Raw genomic sequence first — 23744 nt, 5'->3', positions numbered from 1 at the left:
GGTGTTTAACAAGCCTGAATATGAGCTGAAGATAATTAAACACACTCCATTTCTGGCACTCAGCACTAGCTTCCTCTCATGAGCCAGTTCCCACTTTATGGTGAGTGAGGAGGCGGTGGTCCTTGGCATTGGTGATGAACTCCTCAAAGTGTGTAGGAAAGTCTGTTAGAGGAGGTGTCTGACTAAGTCACCCACTTTTCCTTCATGCTTGATCCCTTCAGAAGTCCCTTCACAGTCTTTCTAGTTCCACTAAGCCTTAATTCAGTGTAGTTTCCCGTTTCTTCCTTGGTAACTCTGAGTAGTGTTATTTGAAGAGGTTTCTTTACTATTTGTTTGTGTGTTTTTTTAATCGGAGTTTAGTTGCTTGACACTGTTGTGTTATTTAGCAGAGTGAATCAGCTGTGCATACATGGTGTGTGTGTGTGTTTGTGTGTGTGTGAGTCGCTCAGTCGTGTCCAACTCTTTGTGACTCTGTGGACTGTAGCTGGCCAGCCTCCTCCATCCATGGGATTCTCCAGGCAAGAATACTGGAGTGGATTACCATTCCCTTCTCCAGGGGATCTTCCCAACCTGGGGATCAAACCTGAGTCTCCTGCATTGCAGGCAGATTCTGTACCATCTGAGCCACCAGGGAAAACCCCATGCATATATATTATATGCCCTCTTTTTTGGATTTCCATCCCATTTGGCTCTTTACCACAGAGCATTGAGACCACACAGTTTGAATGTCTTAAAAATGCAGGTTTCCCTGGTGGCTCAGCTGATTGAAGAATCCGCCTGCATTGCAGGAGTCCAGGTTTGGTCGCTGGATCTGGAAGGTCTGGAGAAGGAAATGGCAACCCACTCCAGTATTCTTGCCTGGGAAATCCCATGGATGGAGGAACCTGGAGGGCTTACAATCCATGGGGTGGAAAAGAGTCAGACATGACTTAGCAGCTAAACAAGAACGACTTAGCAGCTAAAGAAGAACAACAGCAACAGAATGCAGGTCGCCCTGTATTTGCCTTTCTCTAGCAAGCAGAGAATAGGGGAGTCTTTGTGAGCCTGTTATCCTTGAGGAGTTTTGTGATGTGCTGGGTTTTAATGCAAATAACCAGGGGCAATAGGAGCAACTCAAAAAAAGGAAAGAATTGGAAATCTACTCAACTCATTTCCATGTCATGCTGAGACAGATTCTCTGCTTTTGTAGGGAACTTTCTCTCTTGCCTGAAGAAATTGGGAGTGGCTGTTGGAGGCTTGTTTCTTAGATTCTTCTTTCTTTTTTAGGATCTAGGTTTTGAAATAGGGCTGATGTATAAAAAGCATGACTCCAAATCTTTAGCTGACTGTAAATACCTCCCTACGAGCAAAGATTCCTCCGCAGTGGTTCATGCTGTTAAAAATGGTATGCACGTGTCCAATCATATTTTTGGCAGATATTTATTATTAGAATGTGTTGGCTGACTTTCCCTGCAGTGATATTTAAGTCAAGTAGCATTCACTTATTTTATTTACTTATTTTTAAATTTCCAGAATAATTCTTATTGTACTCAGGATATTTACACAGTTCTCTTTAGAATTTTGGCAGATACGCAGATGAAAAAAGCACACAGGGAGAATTTGAAACGTCAGGAGCAGTTGAGAGTGGAAAGGGAAGGCCAAGGGCCCGCCAGGAAGGATGGGCTTGACTTGCTAACAAGGTTGGGTATTTGCACATACTGGTTTTCTCTGCGTGTGGATGCTCAGTCTTGCCTAACTCTTTGCGACCCTGTGGACTATAGCCCACCAGGCTCCTCTGTCCATGGAATTCTCCAGGCAAGAATACTGTAGTGGGTTGCCATTTCCTCAAGGGACCTTCCTGACCCAGGGATTGAACCTGCTTCTCCTGTGTCTCCTGTACTGCAGGCGATTCTCTACTGCTGAGCCATCCAGGAAATTGATTTTCTAGCTGTATAACACATTACCATAAACTTGGAGATGTAACACATATCATCTCACAGTTTTGGCTGGATTGTTGCTCAGCATCTTATAGAGAAGTCATGTTCTTCACTGATTGTATCTTCGTCTAGAGGCGGGTCTAGGGGAAGGAGAAGTCATGTTCTTCACCGATTGCATCTTCGTCTAGAGGCGGGTCTAGGGGAAGGAGAAGTCATGTTCTTCACCGATTGCATCTTCGTCTAGAGGCGGGTCTAGGGGAAGGAGAAGTCATGTTCTTCACCGATTGCATCTTCGTCTAGAGGCGGGTCTAGGGGAAGGAGAAGTCATGTTCTTCACCGATTGTATCTTTGTCTAGAGGCGGGTCTAGGGGAAGGAGAAGTCATGTTCTTCACTGATTTGTATCTTCGTCTAGAGGCGGGTCTAGGGGAAGGAGAAGTCATGTTCTTCACCGATTGCATCTTCGTCTAGAGGCGGGTCTAGGGGAAGGAGAAGTCATGTTCTTCACCGACTGCATCTTCGTCTAGAGGCGGGTCTAGGGGAAGGAGAAGTCATGTTCTTCACTGATTGTATCTTCGTCTAGAGGCGGGTCTAGGGGAAGGAGAAGTCATGTTCTTCACTGATTGCATCTTCATCTAGAGGCAGGTCTAGGGGAAGATGCATCTATGTGCTTTCTGGTGCTGTCAGTGGAATGCATTTCCTTCTGGTTGTAGGACTGAGGTCCCCTCTTGCTGCTGCCTGTCAGCCAGGGACGACTCAGGGCTGCTGAGTTTGCTGTCAGTCCACAAGGCTCCGTCCGTCCCAGCAACGGAGAACCTCTCTCACCTTAGATTCCTCTACATTCAAGTCTCTCTATTCCCTACTTTCTGCTGCCAACTGGAGAAAACTCTCTGCTTTTAAGGGCTCAGCTGATTAGGACAATGTTCCTATCGAAAGGTCACTGGTGCCAGGTAGTGTAACCTAATTGTTAGATCTACTCTGTCTGAAACCCCAGGGATCAGGCAGAGTACATCTAACAATTAGGTTACACTACCTGGCACCAGTGACCTTTCAATAAGGAGATAAGATAAAAGAGATAAGGAATCACAGTAGGTGATGGGCGCTTCTGAGGGGTTTTGCTTTGGGGAGCTAGTTGACCATTTGTGTTTTTAAAAGTTACTTCTACTAAATAGTAATTGAAACAGGAATGCTAGTTGGCAAGAGATGCTGAGGACCAGAACCAAGATGGTGGCCAGTGGGACAGAGGGGAAGGGATGGATTTTAAAGAACTACCCTGAACATGAGCAGACATGATTAAATGGATGTGTGGGTAGGGATGCAGGGCGGGGAAGAGAGGGTAACTGATAATGGCATCCACGTTGGTAGACAGTATAAGAAGAAAAGTGTGTGGGGGTGGGGAGACTGAGTCTAATGTAAACCTATTGAATTTGAGGTCCCTGGAATATGAAAGTGGCAATCGGCTATTGCAGTTGGATACATTGTTTGACCTTTGGAAGAGAAGTCAGGCTGGTAGGCACTGTGGGAGCCGGTACCATTTACAGTGAGTCACACAGAGGAGTGAATGAAATGGTGCAGGTGGCCAGTGAACGAGTGGGAAGAACATCAACAGCAGAGCTCTGGGCAACACTGACTCTTCGAGTTGGGGTGGCAGTGGTTTGTCCCGCTTCCCCCACCGCACCGGTAGGTGCTCCTGTACGCTCGGCCCCGTCTCTTTGGGCCGTACCCCCAGCCTAGGAACTGGATGTGCTAGACCCCATGGGGACATTACAGCAGTGATTGTGATTGAGCGTTATTGTTGTTGTTCAGTCGCTAAGTGTGTCCGACTCTTTGCCACCCCATGGACTGCAGCACGCTAGGCTTCCCTGACCTTCACTGTCTCCCAGAGTTTGCTCAAGCTGACGTCCATTAAGTCGGTAATGCCGTCTAGCCATCTCACCTTCTGTCACCCCCTTCTCCTTTTGTCTTCGATCTTTCCCAGCATCAGGGTCTTTTCCAGTAAGTCAGCTCTTCTCATCAGGTGGTGAAAATATTGGAGCTTCAGCTTCAGAATCTGTCCTTCCAATGAATATTCAAGGTTGATTTCCTTTAGGATTGACTGGTTTGATCTCCTTGCAGTCCAAGGGACTCTCAAGAGTCTTCTCCAGGACTATCATTCAAAAGCATCAGTTCTTCAGTGCTCAGCCTTCTTTATGGTCCAGTTCTCACATCTATATGTGACTACTGGAAAAACCATAACTTTGACTAGATGGACCTTTGTCGGCAAAGCGATGTCTCTGCTTTTTAACACGTTGATTAGGTTTGTCTTAGCTTTCCTGCCAAGGAGCAAGCATCTTTGAGTTGTGGTTGAGTAGTGGGTCTCCTTCAAAAAGGTTCAGGAGAGACTCTCCACAGAGAAACATTCCCGGTATCACTTTGTAACTGCCTTCAAGGCATGGCACCACCAAAAGCAGAAAACAGGAGGCCGTGGAATGAATGCCCCGGGTACCGTCCATGGAGAAATAGCGTCCTTCACTGTGATTGATTCTTGTTCTCCCCACTGTCCAACGCCAGTTCTCCCTTTATTTCTTTAATGTGGCTTTTTTTTGCTGTCCTTCGTACACTAGAATTTCAGTTACACAAAGTGATAAGAACAATGACGTTACATTTCCTCTAAGGAATGACTGATCCCTGTTTCTTGGAACACTTGAGCAAGACAGGGGACTTCCCTGCTGGTCCAGTGGTTTTGACTTCATCTTCCAATGAAAGGGGTGCAGGTTTCCATCCTGGTTGGGGAGCTGAGAACCAACAATCCTCAGGGCCAAAAAAACCAAAACATAAAGCAGAAGCAATATATATGTAACAGATTCTTGCAGTAAAGACTTTTAAAATGATCCACGTCAAATTAAATAAATCTAAACAAGACTGTTAGGACTGGGCTTCCCAGGTTGTGATAACGGTCAAGAACCCACTTGCCAATGCAGCAGACGTAAGAGACATGGGGTTCAATCCCTGGGTTGAGAAGATCCCCTGGAGGAGGAAATTGCAACCAGCATTCTCCAGTATTCCTGCCTGGAAAATCCTGTGGACAGAGGAGCCTGGCAGGCTACAGTCCATGGAGTCGCAGAGTCAGATATGACTGAAGCAACTTACCACACAGCACATTAGGACTAATTTTACGTTAGCATACTGTGTCATCTTGTGATCTTTCAGCAACTGTGAAGGGGTGGTGTTATTCAGAGAGTTTTTTTAACTCTTTAAATCTCAAATTAGAAAACAATACCCTCTTCCCGCCCCCCGCACCCCACCCACCCAATGCCTAGTCTCCTGCAGTTTTCCAGTTCAGGGTTGTGATCATGGCCTGCTGTTCATTTAGGAATTACCACCTCCTCCCACGTCTTCCCGCTCCTCTTGGTCTAGGGCAGATGGGCATCTAAGCTGAGCCCAGGTTCCTTCTCTCAAGGCAGTTTTCCAGTTCAGGGTTGTGGTCATGGCCTGCTGTTCATTTAGGAATTACCACCTCCTCCCACGTCTTCCCCCTCCTCTTGGTCTAGGGCAGATGGGCATCTAAGCTGAGCCCAGGTTCCTTCTCTCAAGAGCTGTAAAACCACGGATTCTTTTCCTCTTCAGTTCTGTGGTTTGTAATGACCAGCCAACACACTTTCAGGTTTTTATTTGCTTCTTCTAGACTAGATCACAGATTTTTAAATTATGGGATTCTCATTGGAATGCATCACAGTTCTATCAAGAATGTTAGCGTCTCATAACCTGGTATGATATCCCTGGTTGGATGCCTATTGTGGATGTTTTATCTCTAGATAAATGGAATTTGGGTCTTCCTTTTGCTTGTCCTGCCAAGACTCATCTGTTTTGTTAGTGTTGCCTAGTGACTGTTTCCTGTGGTTTGGTTCCAGGATGTGTCTACAAATGGCAAATTTCAACAGCCAGATTAGATACTAATTCATGAAAGATTTCGATCAGTGGGGGTTTCTTCTCCTCGACAAACAAGGCATCTTTACTGCATCGGAATGTATGTGTCCTGTGTGACAGACAGCTGTGTGTAACTGGTATGCACATTTGGGGTCACTTTCCAATAAGGGTGAAAGAAATTCCAATCTCGAAGTCATATTTGCACTTAGGAATGCACTTTATTCATCCCACTGCTGCTTGTAGGCATGAGTGATGGTATGCGGACGTACAGTGAGCACAAGGAATTGGTTCTTAGGATGGTGTTTGGAAGGAATAAAGAGACTTGTTATTTCTTATGGAATGCCATGGTGACAGCAAATAAAGTCACTAAAGAGCCGCCACGTTCTTTGGGGAAGTGCCCCTAGACTGAACTTGTCAAACACGCGGGATGCTTTTCAAGGATTACCCGAAGCAAAATGCTTCAGTTCATGTCTCCAGTTATTCCTTAAAAAAAAAAAAAAAAGCACTGTCCAAAATATCATGTTTTGACAAGCTTCCTTAATAATATGAAGTCAAGAATTCATTATGATAGGAAAAAAAAACCCCACTCAAATTCTAAAGGTACTTTGTTTGAAAAATACATTTTATTTTAACTTGGGGTTTCTATGATGTATACTCAGCCATGTTCTTAAGGTGTTTTACAGACATATGTACAGGCTTCCCACGTGGCTCAGCGGTAAAGAATCTGCCTGCCAATGCAGGAGACACAGGAGACTCGGATTCAGTTCCTGGGTTGGGAAGATCCCCTGGAGAAGGAAATGGCAGCGCACTCCAGTGTTCTTGCCTGGAGAGTCCCATGGACAGAGGAGCCTGGCGGGCTGCAGTTTATGGGGTCACAAGGGGTTGGACACAACAGAGAACACACACATATAGAGACATATCTGTAATATAATGAGAAGGAAATAAATAAACAGAAAGCAGGACTAAGAGAAAATGAGAAGAAGGTGGGAAGAGATGAATCCATAAAACCCATGTTTTGAAGGCTCGCCTCACAGTGTCCACATGATAAAAATACCCCAGTTGTCCACTGGATGCCTGCTTCTCCCATTAACATTACTCAAATCAATAAACCAGCAGGATTTGCCACCCCGATGCAGGAACTATAAAAACACGTTCTCTGGGACCTGGTCCTGGAGGAAGGGATGCTGGAGGAGCGATCTGAAGGATGCGGGAGGGTGTCGGGGGGACCCAGAGTGTGAAGGTGGCTTGTACAGACTTCGTTTGGCAGAAGGAATCCTGGGGGGTGGGGAGGGGCTGGAGGAAGGTTGTGTGATGGATGCGGGGGGTCAGGGGCTCCTCCCCACCCTCAAGGGCTCTGACTGCGCCCTCACGCTGCCTGGCGGTGCTGTCGGAACTGAGTCCGATAGCCGACTCTTCTGGTCTTCCTACGTGGGTTTATTCTCACAAAGATTTTGGGGGGATATAAAAGCACAAGTGAAAATGCATTTGATAACATCTTGGAGTAACCTCGGAATTTCACTTCACGTCCCCCCTAAACCCCTCAGACCCCAGGCATCCTGCTGCCCCACAGTCCTGGTTAAGCCAGGAGGGAGCAGGCGGGACTGGCTCCAAGGATCAGCCTTCAGAGAAGGGAGAGCAGGATCACCCGAGTCCTGAAGAACTTCTCAAGTCCCTCAGCCCCAAACCTCCCAGTTCAACCCCGAACACTAGTAAGGTCCAGGAAAGATGGCTCCTTTCGGGTGAGCACAGGAAAATAAGCAGAATCATCTGAACATATTGTAATATTTGGCTTTTTGCTTGAATAGAATGGTTTTAATTTTCCTGTCAGTGAAAGAACGTTACAGGCTCTTTGTTAGGGCAAAAGGCTGTACCTACTTTGAAAGCCATTCGTCTTCTGGATTCAGTTCGCCTTGTCATTTCAGTTTTTTTGTGATTGTTATTTGGTGACCATTTGCTAATGCAATTCATACTTTAAAAATAAATATAACCGCAGAATGCAAAGAAATCACCGTCTGAGGTTCAGGTGTCAGCAGAGTGATATTCTCTCGAGGTTCAGTGATCTCTTAGGATGGCTGCAGGGTGAGGGGCGACCTCGTGTAACCCAAGAGGGCGGGGTGGGTCTGGGTCTAGAACGGTCCTGGCCTCTCTTCTGTGCAGAGCTGAGCAGGCTCCACCCGCCCCTGCCTCCAGGAGCGGGAGCTGACAGGCCAAGGGATTAATGCTGGCTTTTCACGATTGCCAGCTCAGGAGCATTAAGCCAGGATGTCCCTGATCCAGAGCGGATGGTCCAAAAACCGTCCTGACCTTGGGCGTATAGACCTGGCGGTACCCCAGGGAGTCTACACGGGCTACTGCTTGTGTCCAACAGAATGGAGAACATAGGTATATAGGATCAACATGTTTGATGGTTGCAAAGACTTTTCCCCTGCATCTACTGCATTTAAATGCTAATCTGAAAGATGATATGCTTTCAGTGAAGGCCAGACTGATCATAAGTATAGTTGAAAGTGGGATCACCTATCCTGTTTTTTTGCCAGACATCTCTATTTTCATTATAGGTTTTTCATAGGTTACACAATTATTTTAATTTAAACCCACAATTTTACTGGTGAAAGGATATAATTGCATTTTTGAATTATGAGAGTGTGTGCATGCATGCTAAGTCACTTCAGTCATGTCTGGCTTTTTGTGACCCCCTGGACTGTAGCCTGCTAGGCTCCGCTGTCTGTGGAATTGTCCAAACAAGAATACTGGAGTAGGTTCCCATGCCCTCCTCCAGGGTATCTTCCCAACCCAGGGATCGAACTCACATCTCTTACGTCTCCTGCATTGGCAGGTGGTCCTTTACCACTAGCGCCATCTGGGAAGCCCCAAATTATGAGAGTAGTTTATGTAATAACCCTGAAATCTTCCTCTGTGTGCTTGCTCACAGCCTTGTCCTGTTAATAAGAGGAGACAGTTGGTGAAAAGGACACCGGTTCACTTAAGATCTGTTTATTTAAAGCACTGACTGTTATTATTCGGGTTTATTCATCATTGCCTTAGCAGTGATTCCCAGCCATTTTGGCACCAAGGACCAGTTTCCTGGAAGATAATGATCCCATGGACTGGAGGGGTGGAGATGGTCTCAACATATTCAAGCACATTACATTTATTGTGCATTTTATTTCTATTGTTGTTATATCAGCTCCACCTCAGATCATCAGGCATTAGATCCTAGAAGTTGGGAACCCCTGCTGTATAGGTTTGAAAAGTGACCATTCTACAAATTTATACTTGCTAAATGTATAGTATGAAAAGTTATATTTTCACTGTCAGCATCTGCATTGCCTCCAGGTCTTTACTTGACCAAATGAGTTATAAATAACAATTGGGGATTTTGTTTGATTTTTTTCTTATTTTTGGAGAATTGTCTTGGAAAGTAGTCATATATGGATGTGAGTTGGACCATAAAGAAGGCTGAGCACTGAAGAATTGATGCTTTTGAATTGTGGTGCCGGAGAAAACTCTTGAGAGTACCTTGGACAGCAAGGAGATCAAAGCTGTCAGTCCTAAAGGAAATCAACCCTGAATATTCATTGGAAGGACTGATGCTAAAACTGAAGCCTCAGTACTTTGGCCACCTGATGCAAGAGCCAACTCCATTGCAAAAGACACTGCTGCTTGGAAAGACTGGGGGCAGGAGGAGAAGGGGGTGACAGGATGAGATGGTTGGATGGCATCACTGACTCAATGGATGTGAATTTGAGCAAACTCAGGGAGATGGTAAAGGACAGGGAAGTCTGGCGTGCTGCAGTCCATGGTGTCGCAGAGTCAGACACGACTTAGTGACTGAACAACAATGACAATTCCCAGTAAATATTTCTCCAAGTCCCCTGTCATTCTGAATTAGAGGCTGTGGTTCTTTTTTGTGATTCAGGTTTAAAAGTCTGTGTCTCTCCCTCATCCCTCTTCCCCAGGCTTCCTTCTCTGCATTCACTTGGCACTCATTGGCTTAGTGACTTGAATCCCTAGCAGATTAACAGCAGGAAATGTTGTCTGACAGTTCACTGCCAACATCTCATACGTGTGATGTGAAACTCTTTGTACAAAAGCGATCCCAGTGTTTTTGCTGGCCAAGAAGAAGCGTGCTTCACCGGGAAGCTATTATCGGCCACGGTACTCGGCTCTGAGCACAGAAGTCTCATTTCAAACAGAATGAAATGGCTACAACAAATGAAGGCAGAAACAGATTGTGGCTGAAAGAAAAAGATGTCTTTCTAAAAGCAGTGGAGGAGCTTCACGTGCACGAAGGGGTTCTTGTATATGTGCTGAACGTGTTTTTGCAGAGAATTTCAGTCAAACCTAGGTGGGCTCTCCGCCTGTGAACTCTTCCTCCTTGCTCTGGCTGCGCTGCAGGCTTTATCTGTGATAATTCGTAACTCTCATGTTCGGCCTAGGATGTCCCTAAGTGTGCCAGTATACCCAGTGCATGTTAAAAACCGCTTTGGGTTTGTGTTTGCACAGGGTAATGGAATGTTCCCTTAGTTTTCTGATAATGATACTATTTTCAGCCATTTCCCGCTTTGACCTGTAGAGTGAGATTTGTTTTTCACGAGAGATAGGGGGTGATTTCACTGCAGATGAAAAGGCTTCAGTGGTATGTCAGTCTCTCCCAAATTTAAGCATTAGAAACTCTGAATTTGGGGGAAAAAAAAGGAAAACAAAAAAAGAAAAACAACAACAGAAAAGAACCCTGAATAAATTGGATTCCTTATGATAAGGGCCAACTGATAATCAGCAGCATTGATTGGTAATGGCTTCCTCTGGGCTAGGCAATCTGTATGCTTTCCTGTGTTTCTTGTTTTTTTAACAAATGTTATTTCTGTTTTATTGAAGAGGATGGAAGGTCTGCATTCAGTGCTGCTATGAAGGTTCCTTGGTCATCAGGGGGTTTTATGTTTGTTTGGGGTTTTTTGCAGGAGTGAGGGGCTTGAGGTACATGGGCTCATAGTTCCCCCAACCAGGGATGGAACCCACACCCCCTGCAGTGGAAGTGCAGGGTCTTAACCACCGCCAGGGAAGTCCTTTCCTGTGTATTAATTAATGCAACAGTCTTATGAGTAAGGACCAATATTATTACCATTTTTTAAGGAAGGCAGTGAAGTTCAGAAAGCTTCAGTGACTGTCTCATCTCACAGCCAGCTAGTTGTAGAGCCGGGGTCCAGCGCTAGGGCTCTCTGATGAGCCTCATTTAGAATAGAATGGTAGGGAAACAAACTTGAATTGTATAGGAATCATATCTTTAAAACTGCATCCTAAAGATATTTAAATAATGCTTGATGAATTCTAATCTCTAGACAGTTGAGACAATAGACAACTGTCTAATCTCTAGACAGTTGGGAAAATATCACTGTTTTGTTTAAAATCTAAGCTACACCAGGAAGTGGTTTCGAGTTCCTATTTTCACAGGCCTCTCCAGATCGTCACTGCTAACTGAGCCGAGTTTAAGAAAATGGCAGAATAACTATTGATGGACTTATTAATGTGTAAAAGAACTGTCATGGTTTTCTGAAAAGCTGATTGCCTGTGAATTTAAAGAACACACTAGCGAGACACATAACGTCTAGGCAGAAAAAAGTTCATCTTTGCCTCTCACATCAGCCCTCCTTGGATTTGCTGTCTGGATCACACTTGGGATTTAGGCTTCCCTGGTGGCTCAGCTGCTAAAGAATCCACCTGCAATGCAGGAGACCTGGGTTCGATCCCCAGGTTGGGAAGATCCCTTGGAGAAGGGAACGGCTACCCACTCCAGTATTCTGGCCTGGAGAATCCCATGGGCTGTATAGTCCATGGGGTTGCAAAGAGTTGGACATGGCTGAGCGACTTTCACTTCACTTCACAGAGGCTGGAGGTTTCCATTAAGTCCTGCCCCTCAGGGCATGGATTCTGGCAGTAGTGATGGGGATAATGGCCTTCCTGCTGTGCTTATTAAACTTGGCATTGAAAGTACACTTGAGACAGAAAGCCCCAAATGGAAGTAAATGTACACAGGGCTGCTGGGGCCAGGGAGCGCTTCTCAGACCCTCCTGGCCTCGGAGTTCTCTCAGGTACTTAATTCTGTTGTCACAGACCAGACACCGTCATCATCTTTTATTCATGAGTTGACCACAGACTCTTGCTATTTTCTAAGTGTAGATTTAAATTTAAAAAAAGAAAAAAAAAACCACTTAAATTTCAGGACAGACAGTGTTAGAACATTTTTCTAACAGAAAAAGGAAAACCGAGGGAGAAATGACTTACATGGAGTCCTGGTGTCCAATGTAGGCTCAAGCTCCAGCCAGGTCAGTTTGTGGAGCTCTTCAGATGCTCCTAAACACCAGGCAAATGGTGATGCCATCATTTAGAAATTAAGAGAATTCCATTTGACCTTTAGAAGTGAGGAGAATGGAGAGGCATTCAGTGAGGAAATATGCAATTACAGAAGGAAGCATGAAAAAAGAGATGGCATTTTGCAACAAGACTAATCCAAGGTAATGGGAGGAGAAATTCCTCCAGATTCACGCCAGGAGCACTTACTAGGCACATATGTTGAATGTTTTTGGTGTTTAGGACATTCTGTGGGGGACATTAAAAAGAGTGACCAGTTTCCTGTCCTTGGGGGGCAGAAATGCAAGTTCACGAAGTGCCTCAATCCATGGGAAGGTATAATTTGCAGGAGAAAATCAGCATCGGTTTGAGGAAGATACACGGTGGAGAGATGGAAGTGCTGATAGGGCTGGTGCACCCTCAAATTTCAAAGCAGCTGAAATAAAGGTACGGAAATGTCAATTTCTCTGCAAGTTCTCAATATCGTATGTATTTCCTTGTATTAACACACGTGGTTTAGCCTAAGCTATAACAGACCTAAAGAACATATTTAAAAGCAGAGACATCATTTTGCTGAAAAGGTCCATCTAGTCAAAGCTATAATTTTTTCTAGTCATGTACGGATGCGAGAGTTAGACCGTAGAGAAGCCTAAGTGCCAGAGAATTGACTCTTTCAAACTGTGTTGCTGGAGAAGACTCGAGAGTCCCTCGGACAGCAAGGAAATCAAACCAGCCAATCCTAAAGGAAATCAATCCTGAATATTCATTGGAACGACTGATGCTGAAGCTGAAACTCCAATACTTTGGCCACCTGATGCAAAAGGCTGATTCATTGGAAAAGACCCCTGGGAAAGATTGAGGGCAAGAGGAGAAGGCGGGCAGCAGAGGCTGAAATAGTTGGATGGTGTCACCAACTCAATGGACATGAATTTGAGCAAACTCAGGGAAATAGTGAAGGAGAGGGGAGCCTACTGTGCTGCGGTGGACACAACAACTGAACGATAAAATGTAACAAGACTTTTTTTTAAGCAACAGTTTATAGAAATGCACACAGATCCTGAGGAGCCTTAAGGATGTACCTGCAGCCTTGGTGCTTCCCCTCCTCCCACCCCACGTCCCTCTTCTAAGAAGTAGGGACCACTGATGAGCTATACTTCTCAGGCAGGGCGAAAGTCTCTGCCTCATTTTCTCTGTGATTGTGCAGCTTAAGAAAATAAGAACTGCAGCCCATCTTCTCAGGCGAGGACATTATACTTGACTTTACAAATTTCTCTAATTTCAGCGTTTAGCCTTTCTTGCAGGCTGATTCATAGCTTTGAGAGACTGAAAGAAAAGACAAATTCTATTGAAGTCTTGTGCTGAGATTTAGTACAATTTGGGCTCATGTTTGGGAGCACAGATCAAGCCACAATTTCCAGAAACTTTTAGGAGGACGTGTGCACAGGTGTGGGCTTCCCAGGTGACACTGGTGGGAAAGAATCAACCTGCCAATGCAGGAGACACAGGTTCAATCCCCGGGTGGAGGAGGGCATCGCGACCCACTCCAGGGGTCATATTCCTGCCTGGAGATGCCCACAGACAGAGGAGCCTGGCAGGCTACAGTCCATAGCGTCACACAGAGGCGGAGATGACTGAAGCGATGTCGCACGCACACAGGCACAGGTGTGCTGACTCCTGGTCAGCTACCAAGAGCAGCTCCTCCCTCCATCCTCTCCCAAGCTCAGAGCCCTGTGTGTGTTTGCTCCTTCTCGTCTCCTCCCTAACGTGCTGGGCAGAAGGTGAATGCTTCTGCTAAATCAAGACATTTCCTAACCCACCTGGGGTTTTTAGTATGGTATCAGGTTCTTCAGTTAAAGTCTATATGTTTTGGCTTTCCCAAGGGAAAATGCCACCACTTAAAAAAAAAAATTCAACAAACTCGAAAGCATTTTTATTTTGTGTATTTTGTTCATAGTTTTCAATGCAAGTTCATTCTTTGGTTTGTATATTGGTTGGTTTTTTAGTTTGGTGGTTTAACATTGTTTGTTTGTATCATTTTATTTCAGCCTTTGGTTGGTTTTTCATTTCTTGAGAACTTAATGTTTTTTAAGAAAATTTGTTGGAAAGAATATCTTAAGATTTTAAGACTGTGTTTTGTATGTAAATAAAGTTTATTATCATGTAGCTATCAGTTTGGATCTAAGAGGCTTGAAAGAAACTGGTATGAAAAAGTTACACATTTCCTCAAAAAAAGAAACGTTGCTTTGGAGTCCTCCTATTTAAGAGTGTAAATTGTAAACTTAATTTAAGTGTACCTTTCAACCATACCTGCAAACGAGATCTTGAAAACCTACAAAGACCGTGCTTCCACCTTCAGAAATTCTGATTTCTTTTTTCCTGACATGGGTTCCTGGATATTGGTATATTTTTACTGCTCCCAGGATCCAAGGTTGAAAACCCTAGGTTAAATTATTGCTTCTGCAACAATAGTTATGATATGCTGGCAAGAAAAATTTTATGTAAATTTTCATCACAGTACCTTTTTAATCTCTTGATGATATTTGACCAAAATGAGGTCCCATAAAAAGTGTAGGAGGGACTCTCCTGGCAGTCCGGTGGTTAAGACTCCATGCTTCCAATGCAGGGGCATGGGTGTAATCCTTGGTAGGAGAACTGAGATCCCATTTGCCACGCAGCATGGCAAAAAAAAGTGTAAGTGGCTTGATAGCATGAAGAATGTCTTTATAGTCGGTCGGGATAAAAGGTGATGCACAGACAGACAGCTGCAATGTAAGGTGGAATGTGGAAAGTACCCTCTTGGTACCATAAGTGCTCAAATGTCCAGAGATGAGAGACATCACATTTGGCTGGGAGGACAGGAAGTGCTATAAAGAAGTGGCACTAGAGAAGCGTTGTGAAGGATGAGAGCTGACAGCAAAAGGCCAGGCAGAGCTTTTTGGGACATTTAGAGCTTCACTAAGGGTAACATCCATAATGGACTGAAACACATCAAGCCTCGTTTACCCCCATGAGTTAATAGTGGTAACATAAGACAGAAATTCTAATTGGTGACTTTTGGATGATGCTAGAGACCTGACTTGTCTTGAAATTGAACAGAGGAGAAGGTGCGAGTGTTGATCCTGGCTTCGTCAAACTGTGTCACTGGATAAATAATTTTGACAAAGAGACTCTCTTTGTAGACATGCTCCAGCTGATCAGTGGGGGAGCAATGACGAGAATTAAAATGTTCCCATCTTGCCATCTCAAATCGGTGGGTCTAGGGCAATGATCATTAGTGACTGTGCTTCCCAGATGGCTTAGTGGTAAAGAAACCGCCTGCCAATGCAGGAAACATGGGTTCAGTCCCTGGGTCAGAAAGATCCTCTGGAGAAGGAAATAGCAACCCACTCCAGTATTCTGGCAGGCTACAGTCCTTGGGGTCACAAAGGAGTTGGACATGACTTAGCAACTAAACAACAACAAAATATTATGAAAAAGGCAAGAGTCACTGAATGCCTCCTGATGAAATCACACAGCATCTTTTTTAGAAAACAGTCAAATAAGAATTCTGGTCAAGCTTCCAGAGTTTACTGTCAGTTTACAGGAAATACAAAAGACAGAGGAACATGTTAAATTACACCATGGAGACGCAAACAGCAAGTCTAGACTGAGGGAACTCTGCAGGCAAATGACCTGATCTCCAAGACAAGTTAATTTCAACAGGAAAACCAGGATAAATGGAAAACTTGCAGATTCAGAGAGACTATGGAGATATGACAGCCTATTGCAATGTATGGGCTTATCAAAGAAAATGAAAAGAAAATCTTTGAAATCATTTGGATAAATTAAAGTATTGACTACATATTTGGTGATAGTATGGACTGATTGCTAATTTTGTTTAGATGTGATGAAGGCATTGCAGTTATATTTTTTGAAAGAGCAGAGTTACATGCTAAAATAAATAGAGACAAAATTATTTGCTTAGATGCTTCCAAATAACTGGGGGGTAGGATGAGGGGAGCAAAACTCAGATGAACCAAGGTTGTGATCTTCAAAAGGCATTTGTTAAAACTGAGTGAGAAGTATACAGGGTTTCATATGCTGTTGTCTCTACTTTTGGAACTGTTTGAAATTCCCCAGTCCTGAAACATTTTGAAGTTTATTTTCAGAACTTGTTCCTCTAATCAGAAAAGTAAAAGTGAAAATAAACATTTTAATATAAACTTCCCAGGTGATGCTGGTTGATAAGCTATACCTTGAGAACTAGTGTTTTACAGACATAAAAATCTTGGAGTAACTTTGACTTCGGGAAGTTTCATTAATGTTGCGGAAAGACTTGTTTCATCTGCTGTGTTTGAGTGGTGGTGATGGCTGTATCTTCATCTTCTCTATTAGAAACCCAATTTTAAGAAGGAAAGAAAAGGGTGGAGAGAGGGCAGTCCATCATTGGTTTGTTGTTGTTTAGTCACTAAGTCGTGTCCAACTCTCTTGCAACCCCATGGACTGTAGCCCACCAGGCTCCTCTGTCCATGAGATTTCTTAAGCAAGAATGCTGGAGTGGGTTGCCATTTCCTTCTGCAGGGGATCTTCCCAACCCAGGGAGTGAACCAGTGTCTCTTGTGTTGGCAGGGAGGTTCTTTACCCACTGTACCATCTGGGAAGCCCATTGGTTTGTAACTGCAAAGCAAGCTCAGCATTTCATGTTGTTCATATGTTAATAGTGAAGGATTACATGAACTGCGAATGCATTTGAGTCAGAGACATGACTTAACAACTCACAGGAAACAGCAAATGAGATTAAAAAGTGTTTGTCTCCAGTTAAGTAAATTGTCCATTGATTTTAGAATCAGTCAGTTCAGTCACTCAGTTGCGTCCGACTCTTTGTGACCCCATGAATCGCAGCACGTTAGGCCTCCCTGTCCATCACCAACTCCCGGAGTTTACTCAAACTCATGTCCATTGAGTCGGTGATGCCATCCAGCCATCTCATACTCTGTCGTCCCCTTCTCCTCCTGCCCCCAACCCCTCCCAGCATCAGGGTCTTTTCCAATGAGTCAGCTCTTCGCATGAGGTGACCAAATTATTGGAGTTTCAGCTTCAGCATCAGTCCTTCCAATGAACACCCAGGACTGATCTCCTTCAGGATGAACTGGTTGGATCTCCTTGCTGTCCAAGAGTCTTCTCCAACACCACAGTTCAAAATCGTCAATTTTTTGGTGCTCAGCTTTCTTCACAGTCCAGCTCTCACATCATCCAGACATGACCCCTGGAATTTTGGAGCCCAAAAAATAAAGTCTGCCACTGTTTCCACTGTTTCCTCACCTATTTGCCATGAAGTGATGGGACCAGATGCCATGATCTTAGTTTTCTGAATGTTGGTTTTAAGCCAACTTTTTCATTCACCCTCTTTCATCAAGAGGCTCTTTAGTTCTTCACTTTCTGTCATAAGGGTGGTGTCATCTGCATATCTGAGGTTATTGATATTTCTCCCAGCAATCTTGATTCCAGCTTGTGCTTCTTCTAGCCCAGCATTTCTCATGATGTACTCTGCATATAAGTTAAATAAGCAGGGTGACATTATACAGCCTTGACGTACTCCTTTTCCTATTTGGAACCAGTCTGTTGTTCCATGTCCAGTTGCTTCCTGACCTGCATATAGGTTTCTCAAGAGGTGGATCATGTGGTCTGGTATTCCCATCTCTTTCAGAATTCTCCACAGTTTATTGTGATTTTAGAATAGCTCTGTCCAAAAAAGCATTTTTTAATCTACTGAATTCGTGACTCATTATGACAACATATAAACACACCCTATGAAAATTAGGTGCCTAGATTTGATCACTTCATGAACATCCTTTCTTTGGGAACCAAATATTTAACTCTCTAAAAGTTCCAGGTGGCTGTTGAGCTTTAGTCATATTTTAGATATTATTACCCAAAGATACACATGATGTCAAACATGTAGAAATAATTGACTTGAAAACTTCAATAATATGCTAGAAGAAAATCATCTGCGTAAAAAGAGTCAGTGTAGGGGAGGTGAGAGTGATCACAGAGGGGATCCTGTGTGGGGCTGGAAAATAGTCCTGTTTTGTGTCCTGTCTCAACCCCAGCCACTGCCAGGGTCTTGCCCTTTACGTGTGCGGAAGCCCCGTCTGGGCTCTGGGGCAGCGAGCTGTGATCATAGTGATGGTGACCATGAGCACAGGGGCCCTGTAGCCTTGAGCCCGTGATCACCTGCCTTCTCGTGGAGTCTTCCGTTCTCACTCAAGGATGAGCAGGAGTGAGAGGTGAGAGGCGTTTCTGGTGTCATCCTACTGGCTGGGGGCTGTGCTGAGATTTAGCAGATCGGAATTTCATTGTTTACAGGTAACCGTCTATAGTGAAAGTGAAAGTCGCTCAGATGTGTCCACCTCTGCGACCCCATGGGCTATACAGTCCATGGAATTCTCCAGGCCAGAATACTGGAGTGGATAGCCTTTCCCTTCTCCAGCAGATCTTTCCAACCCAGGGATTGAACCCAGGTGTACCACATTGCAGGTGGATTCTCTACCAGCTAAGCCACGAGGGAAGCCCAACCATCCATTGTAGGAGAGGTCAAACTAGTCAATCCTAAAAGAAATCAACCCTGAATATTCCCTGAAAGGAACTGATGCTAAAGCTCCAATGCTTTGGCCACCTGATGTGAAGAGTTGATTCATTGGAAAAGACCCTGATGCTGGGAAAGATTGAAAGCAGGGAAAGGGGATGACAGAGGACAAGATGGTTAGATGGCATCACCAGCTCGATGCACGTGAGTTTGAGCAAACTCTGGGAGACGGTAAAGGACAGGGAAGCCTGTCATGCTGCAGTCCATGGGGTTGCAAAGAGTCACACTTGACTAGCAACTGAACAACAACAACATTATATAGTAGATTCTAAACAAACCATCTTGGTTCTTAGAGCCAAAACAGACAGAAACAATTCCCTTTAAACCCCTCAGTGTTAAGAATGGACCACTATGTTATTGTCTTAAGAACTGTTTGTTAATGAAAGAAAAAGAAAGTAATTTTGCCCTGAAGCTGGTTATTTCTATGTGGAAAACAAAAGAAAGGACAAACTAATATGAATATAGAAATTTGTGGAAAAGGAAGCCTGAAAAGAATTTTGTGTGTGATTAAATTTAATTGAACAAATGCATTTTAATACTGTATTAAAGGTGTAAAATAGTGGAAAACTAAAAGGTATATGTTTGTATGTGTGTATATAAATACATAGTGTCCAAATACGTTTAAGAAAAATGTCTAGTCTATTCAAGAGAAAGCTGTGGGTCATTGTTGTTCAGTCGCTAAGTCATGTGACCCCATTTTTGACCCCTTGAATTGCAGCACGCCAGTCTTCCTTGTCCTTCACGATCTCCTTGAGTTTGCTCAAATTCATGTCTATTGAGTTGGTGATGCCGTCAAGCCATCTCATCCTCTATCACCCGCTTCCCCTCTTGCCCTCAATCTTTCCCAGCATCAGGGTTGTTTCCAATGAATCAGCTGTTTGCATCAGGTGACCAAAGTATTGGAGCTTCAGCTTCAGCATCTGTCCTTCCAGTGAATATTCAGGGTTGATTTCCTTTAGGACTGACTGGTTTGATATCCTTGCTGTCCAAGGGATTCTCAAGAGTCTTTTCCAGCAGCACAGTTTGAAAGCATCAATTCTTTCGTGTTCAGCCTTCTTTTTTGGTCCAACTCTCACATGGGTCATTAATAGAAATCAAATGGTGAGGAGCCAGAAAAGTAAGAACCTGTTAGCACAGTGGTCTCTGCCTGAGCCAACCTTTCCACCTTTTAAACAAAAGGAAGAAGAGAAATAATTAAAACAATGCCCAAGGCTGCCTGCAGCGTGTTGAGAATAATTCCTCCATTGAGGGCCTGGCTGAGGTCCTCTGGGTCAAAGAAAGTAGAAGTTTCTGTAGAGGAAAGTTTGGTTATTTGTGTTTTTGTTTTTGCTTATTGAGAAAGTACTTAGCCAGACACTGGTGTTTATTTGTGTGTGTGTGTGTGTGTGTGTGTGTGTGTGTGTGTGTGTGTGTGTGTTGTGTATATTGTGTTCTGCTTTGGAGATCCAACCAGTCCATCCTAAAGGAGATCAGTCCTGGGTGTTCATTGGAAGGACTGATGCTGAAGCTGAAACTCCAATACTTTGGCCACCTCATGCGAATAGTTGACTCAATGGAAAAGACCCTGATGCTGGGAGGGATTGGGGGCAGGAGGAGAAGGGGACGACAGAGGATGAGATGGCTGGATGGCATCACCAACTCAATGGACATGAGTTTGAGTAAACTCCGGGAGCTGGTGATGGACAGGGAGGCCTGGCGTGCTGCGATTCATGGGGTCGCAAAGAGCCGGACACAACTGAGCAACTGAACTGAACTAAAGCAGTTAGGCAATAAATATGATTGATATCTAAAGAAAGAGCAGGGTATTTTTTTTAATTGTTTACTTATTTGGGCTACACTAGATCTTAGTTTTGGCATGTGGGATCTAGTTCCCTGACCAGGGATTGAACCCAGGTCCTCTGCATTGGGAGTGGGGGTTCTTGGCCACTGGACCATCAGGAAAGCCCCAGAGCAGGGTATTTTAATGTTGTGCGTGTGGTGAGTTGCTTCTATCCTGTCTGACTCTTTGCAACCCTGTGGACTGTAGCCCGCCAGGCTCCTCTGTCCGTGGGTTCTCCCAGTAAGAATACTAGAGTGGGTTGCCATGCCCTCTCCAGGGGAATCTTCCCAACCCAGGGATCAAACGCACATCTCTTGTGTCTCCTGCACTGGCAGGCTGGTTCTTTACTACTAGCACCATTTTAGTACCAAGGATGTTTATCAGCCCCACAAGGAGCTGTTTGTTCTCCTACAACAAAAAGGCCAACTGAGCCCTACATTACATGTTCTGCCTCTTGTCAGTCACTTAGACTGATAACAGCTGACGTTTATGGGATGCTTGATGTGCATAATCATTGGATCAAGTTTGAATGCTTTTGTTCTGGGAGATAGTGAAGGACAGGGAAGCCTGGCATGCTGCAGTCCATGGGGTCGCAAAGAGTCAGACATGATTGAGTCAGTGAACAACAACGCTGCAAAGAAGTAGATGGCATCATACCCATTTTACAGAGGGAGAGAGGTCTGCACAGATGTAAGGGACATAAGGAAGATTCAGAATTAGGTTTATCTGTTAAACCGACACAGGCACCAGCAAGACTGCCTCTCTCATCTGAGTCCTCTGAGCCTCTGTGCTCTTATCTCTTTTAAACTGGAGATCTTACCAAAGGAAGCGTCAGAAGAACCAATTTGTTTTTTCGTGTGTGTGAAAACTTTATGATTTACTAAGCATTTTTCAGAAGTAATATGCCATTATTTACAAATACAAGATTTAAACTAGCAGGCAGCATTTTGTTGTCATAGCATTTACCCATATCCGTTGAGTGTTAAGCAGTTTTGCTAACATGTAATTTATTTTCATACATTATTAAACTTTATTCAAATATAACATTGATTATTTAGCTAGCTATAAACCAGGCTTCACTTTTCTATCCTAAATTTATCTTTTCTCCTAAATAGTCATGCTTGAGGGGGCTGAGTAATTTCCAATATGTTTGCAGTTGCACAGTAATACATACCACTTACAGATCTTCTGAATACTTTCTCTTTTGGCATGCCCATTGTTTATCAATTTTCTTATTTTTCTCTTACTGCATTAAATCTTAGAGACAAATATGCATAATGTACGAGATGTGAAATGTTGCTACTATGCAAACAAAAAGTAGTTTAGCTTAATTGCTGACGGTTAATCCATCTCAGACTTCAAGGCCAAGTTGAAAGGGCTTTGAAGTCTTACATGAAAACATGATAGATGCTGTGTATCACCATAAATTAAGCTGATGGATTTTTTTTCCCCAGATGATTGCCTTTTTCCAGGCATGAATACTGGAGTGGGTTGCCATTTCCTACTCCAGGTTATCTTCCCAACCCAGGAATCAAACCCATATCTCTTGTATTTCCTGCAATGGCAGGCAGATTCCTTACCACTGCACCATTAGGTCCACTCGATTCAGCCTTTTTTCTAGTTAAAAAGGAGATGGTGAATTGATCACACCCACTCATCATTTACTGAACAGTTAGAACAAGCAGCATTTTAAAGTGTACCCATTTTAATCATGGCAGTTGAAGAGCTTTTTTGGTAACTTGCTTTTCTGTTTTGTTCTTCATAGAAACGCTCCAGAGGCCAAGTGCTATTTGATAAAGTCTGTGAACATCTGAATTTGCTAGAAAAAGACTATTTTGGGCTTACATATCGAGATGCTGAAAACCAGAAGGTGAGTGGTTCAGAGCAATAGAGAATCTTCTGGCTTCAGCTGCCCTTCACTGCAAAAAAGTGAACTAAAACTGAATCGGTAGATTGTATTCTCCACCCACCCCTCACGCCCCTCCACCTCACATACACTGTGTGAGGCCCTAAATGCTGTTTATCACCTTATTTCTTCATGACGGAAATTATCAACAACTTCCTTTAATCTTGAGTCTTTTGGAAACAGTCAGTGTGTCTGCTCTTCATGCTTGAGTTCTTTATGCTTCCAGAAAAGCATTGTATATAGTGCTTTGGGGAGGGTGTGATAATATTTCAGTGGATTTGAGCCACTGAGAATCAAATACATTGATACACAGAAAACATGTTCACTGGATGCTGTTAATTCGTCTTATTATGCTTTCATATTCTTGCCGCATCACAATATGAGATGTGTCTTGTCTTAGGTATCCAGTCTACCTCCGTAGACTCTTAGAGCTGATGCAGCCTCTTTAGGCCTTTTCCTCACTTATCCTCTCAACCACCTGAAAAATGAGGAAGAAGAAATTGTCTCCTTAATACTGGAAACTGAGCCACCACAATCGTGTTCATAAATGTTACTTGTTTGGTTGTCATTCTGTGACTCATACTTAATCTTAACTGAATTCACTGGACGATGTCTTAACTTCATCATTAAATGCCTGGGTGTTCTGATGAAGAAAATCATAAAGTCTCAAACAAGTGTTTGTTTGTGAGGAATGCATTCTAAGAAGGTGCTTTAAAATCTATAATCACAGAAGTCACTACGTGGGGGCTGACCATCTAGGACATCAGTGGAGTCACGTTACACATAGCCAACTCTACATCTTCTCACGTTCTGCATCTGCAGATTCAACCAACAGAAGATCAAAAAATATTTTTTTAGAAAATTCCAGAATGTTCCGAAAACAGAATTTTTAATTTGCTGGTGTACCAGCAGCTCTTTGTATCGCATTTCCATTGTATTAGGTGTTAGAAATAATCTAGAGATGACTTCAAGTATATGAGGGGATTGCATAGGTTGTATACAAATACTGTGCCATTTCATGTCAGGGACTTGAGCATCCCCAGATTTCAGTGTCATCTGGACCCTGTGACCAATCCTCTGAGGGACTGGGGGATGGCTGTACCTTCAGTTTTTTTCTCCTAATTTGTTTGAACATAGAATCCGCCATCTTTTCTCCTCTGTTTCTATACTAGCTTGAATCCCTGAAGGCACTTGTGAAATAATTTTGTCCAGTCTCAATCCTGCGC

The 23744-nt window shown here is 43.8% G+C and overlaps 1 protein-coding gene across 6 annotated transcripts in view; it reads left to right on the top strand.

Moving 5' to 3' along the window:
• The window catches only part of EPB41L3 (erythrocyte membrane protein band 4.1 like 3), a 138892-nt gene that overhangs the window by 58731 nt on the left and 56417 nt on the right, over positions 1-23744 (top strand). For all 6 annotated transcript variants that reach the window (XM_065932547.1, XM_065932548.1, XM_065932543.1 and 3 more), the window contains one exon: positions 22378-22482. In XM_065932547.1, the coding sequence (XP_065788619.1) occupies positions 22378-22482 (105 nt within the window). The remainder of the gene's footprint in view (positions 1-22377; positions 22483-23744) is intronic.

The sequence above is a fragment of the Muntiacus reevesi genome, chromosome 4 (genome assembly GCF_963930625.1).
Source record: "Muntiacus reevesi chromosome 4, mMunRee1.1, whole genome shotgun sequence".
In the NCBI taxonomy this organism is placed as follows: Eukaryota; Metazoa; Chordata; class Mammalia; order Artiodactyla; family Cervidae; genus Muntiacus; species Muntiacus reevesi.
This window is presented reverse-complemented; position numbering and strand designations above follow the sequence as displayed.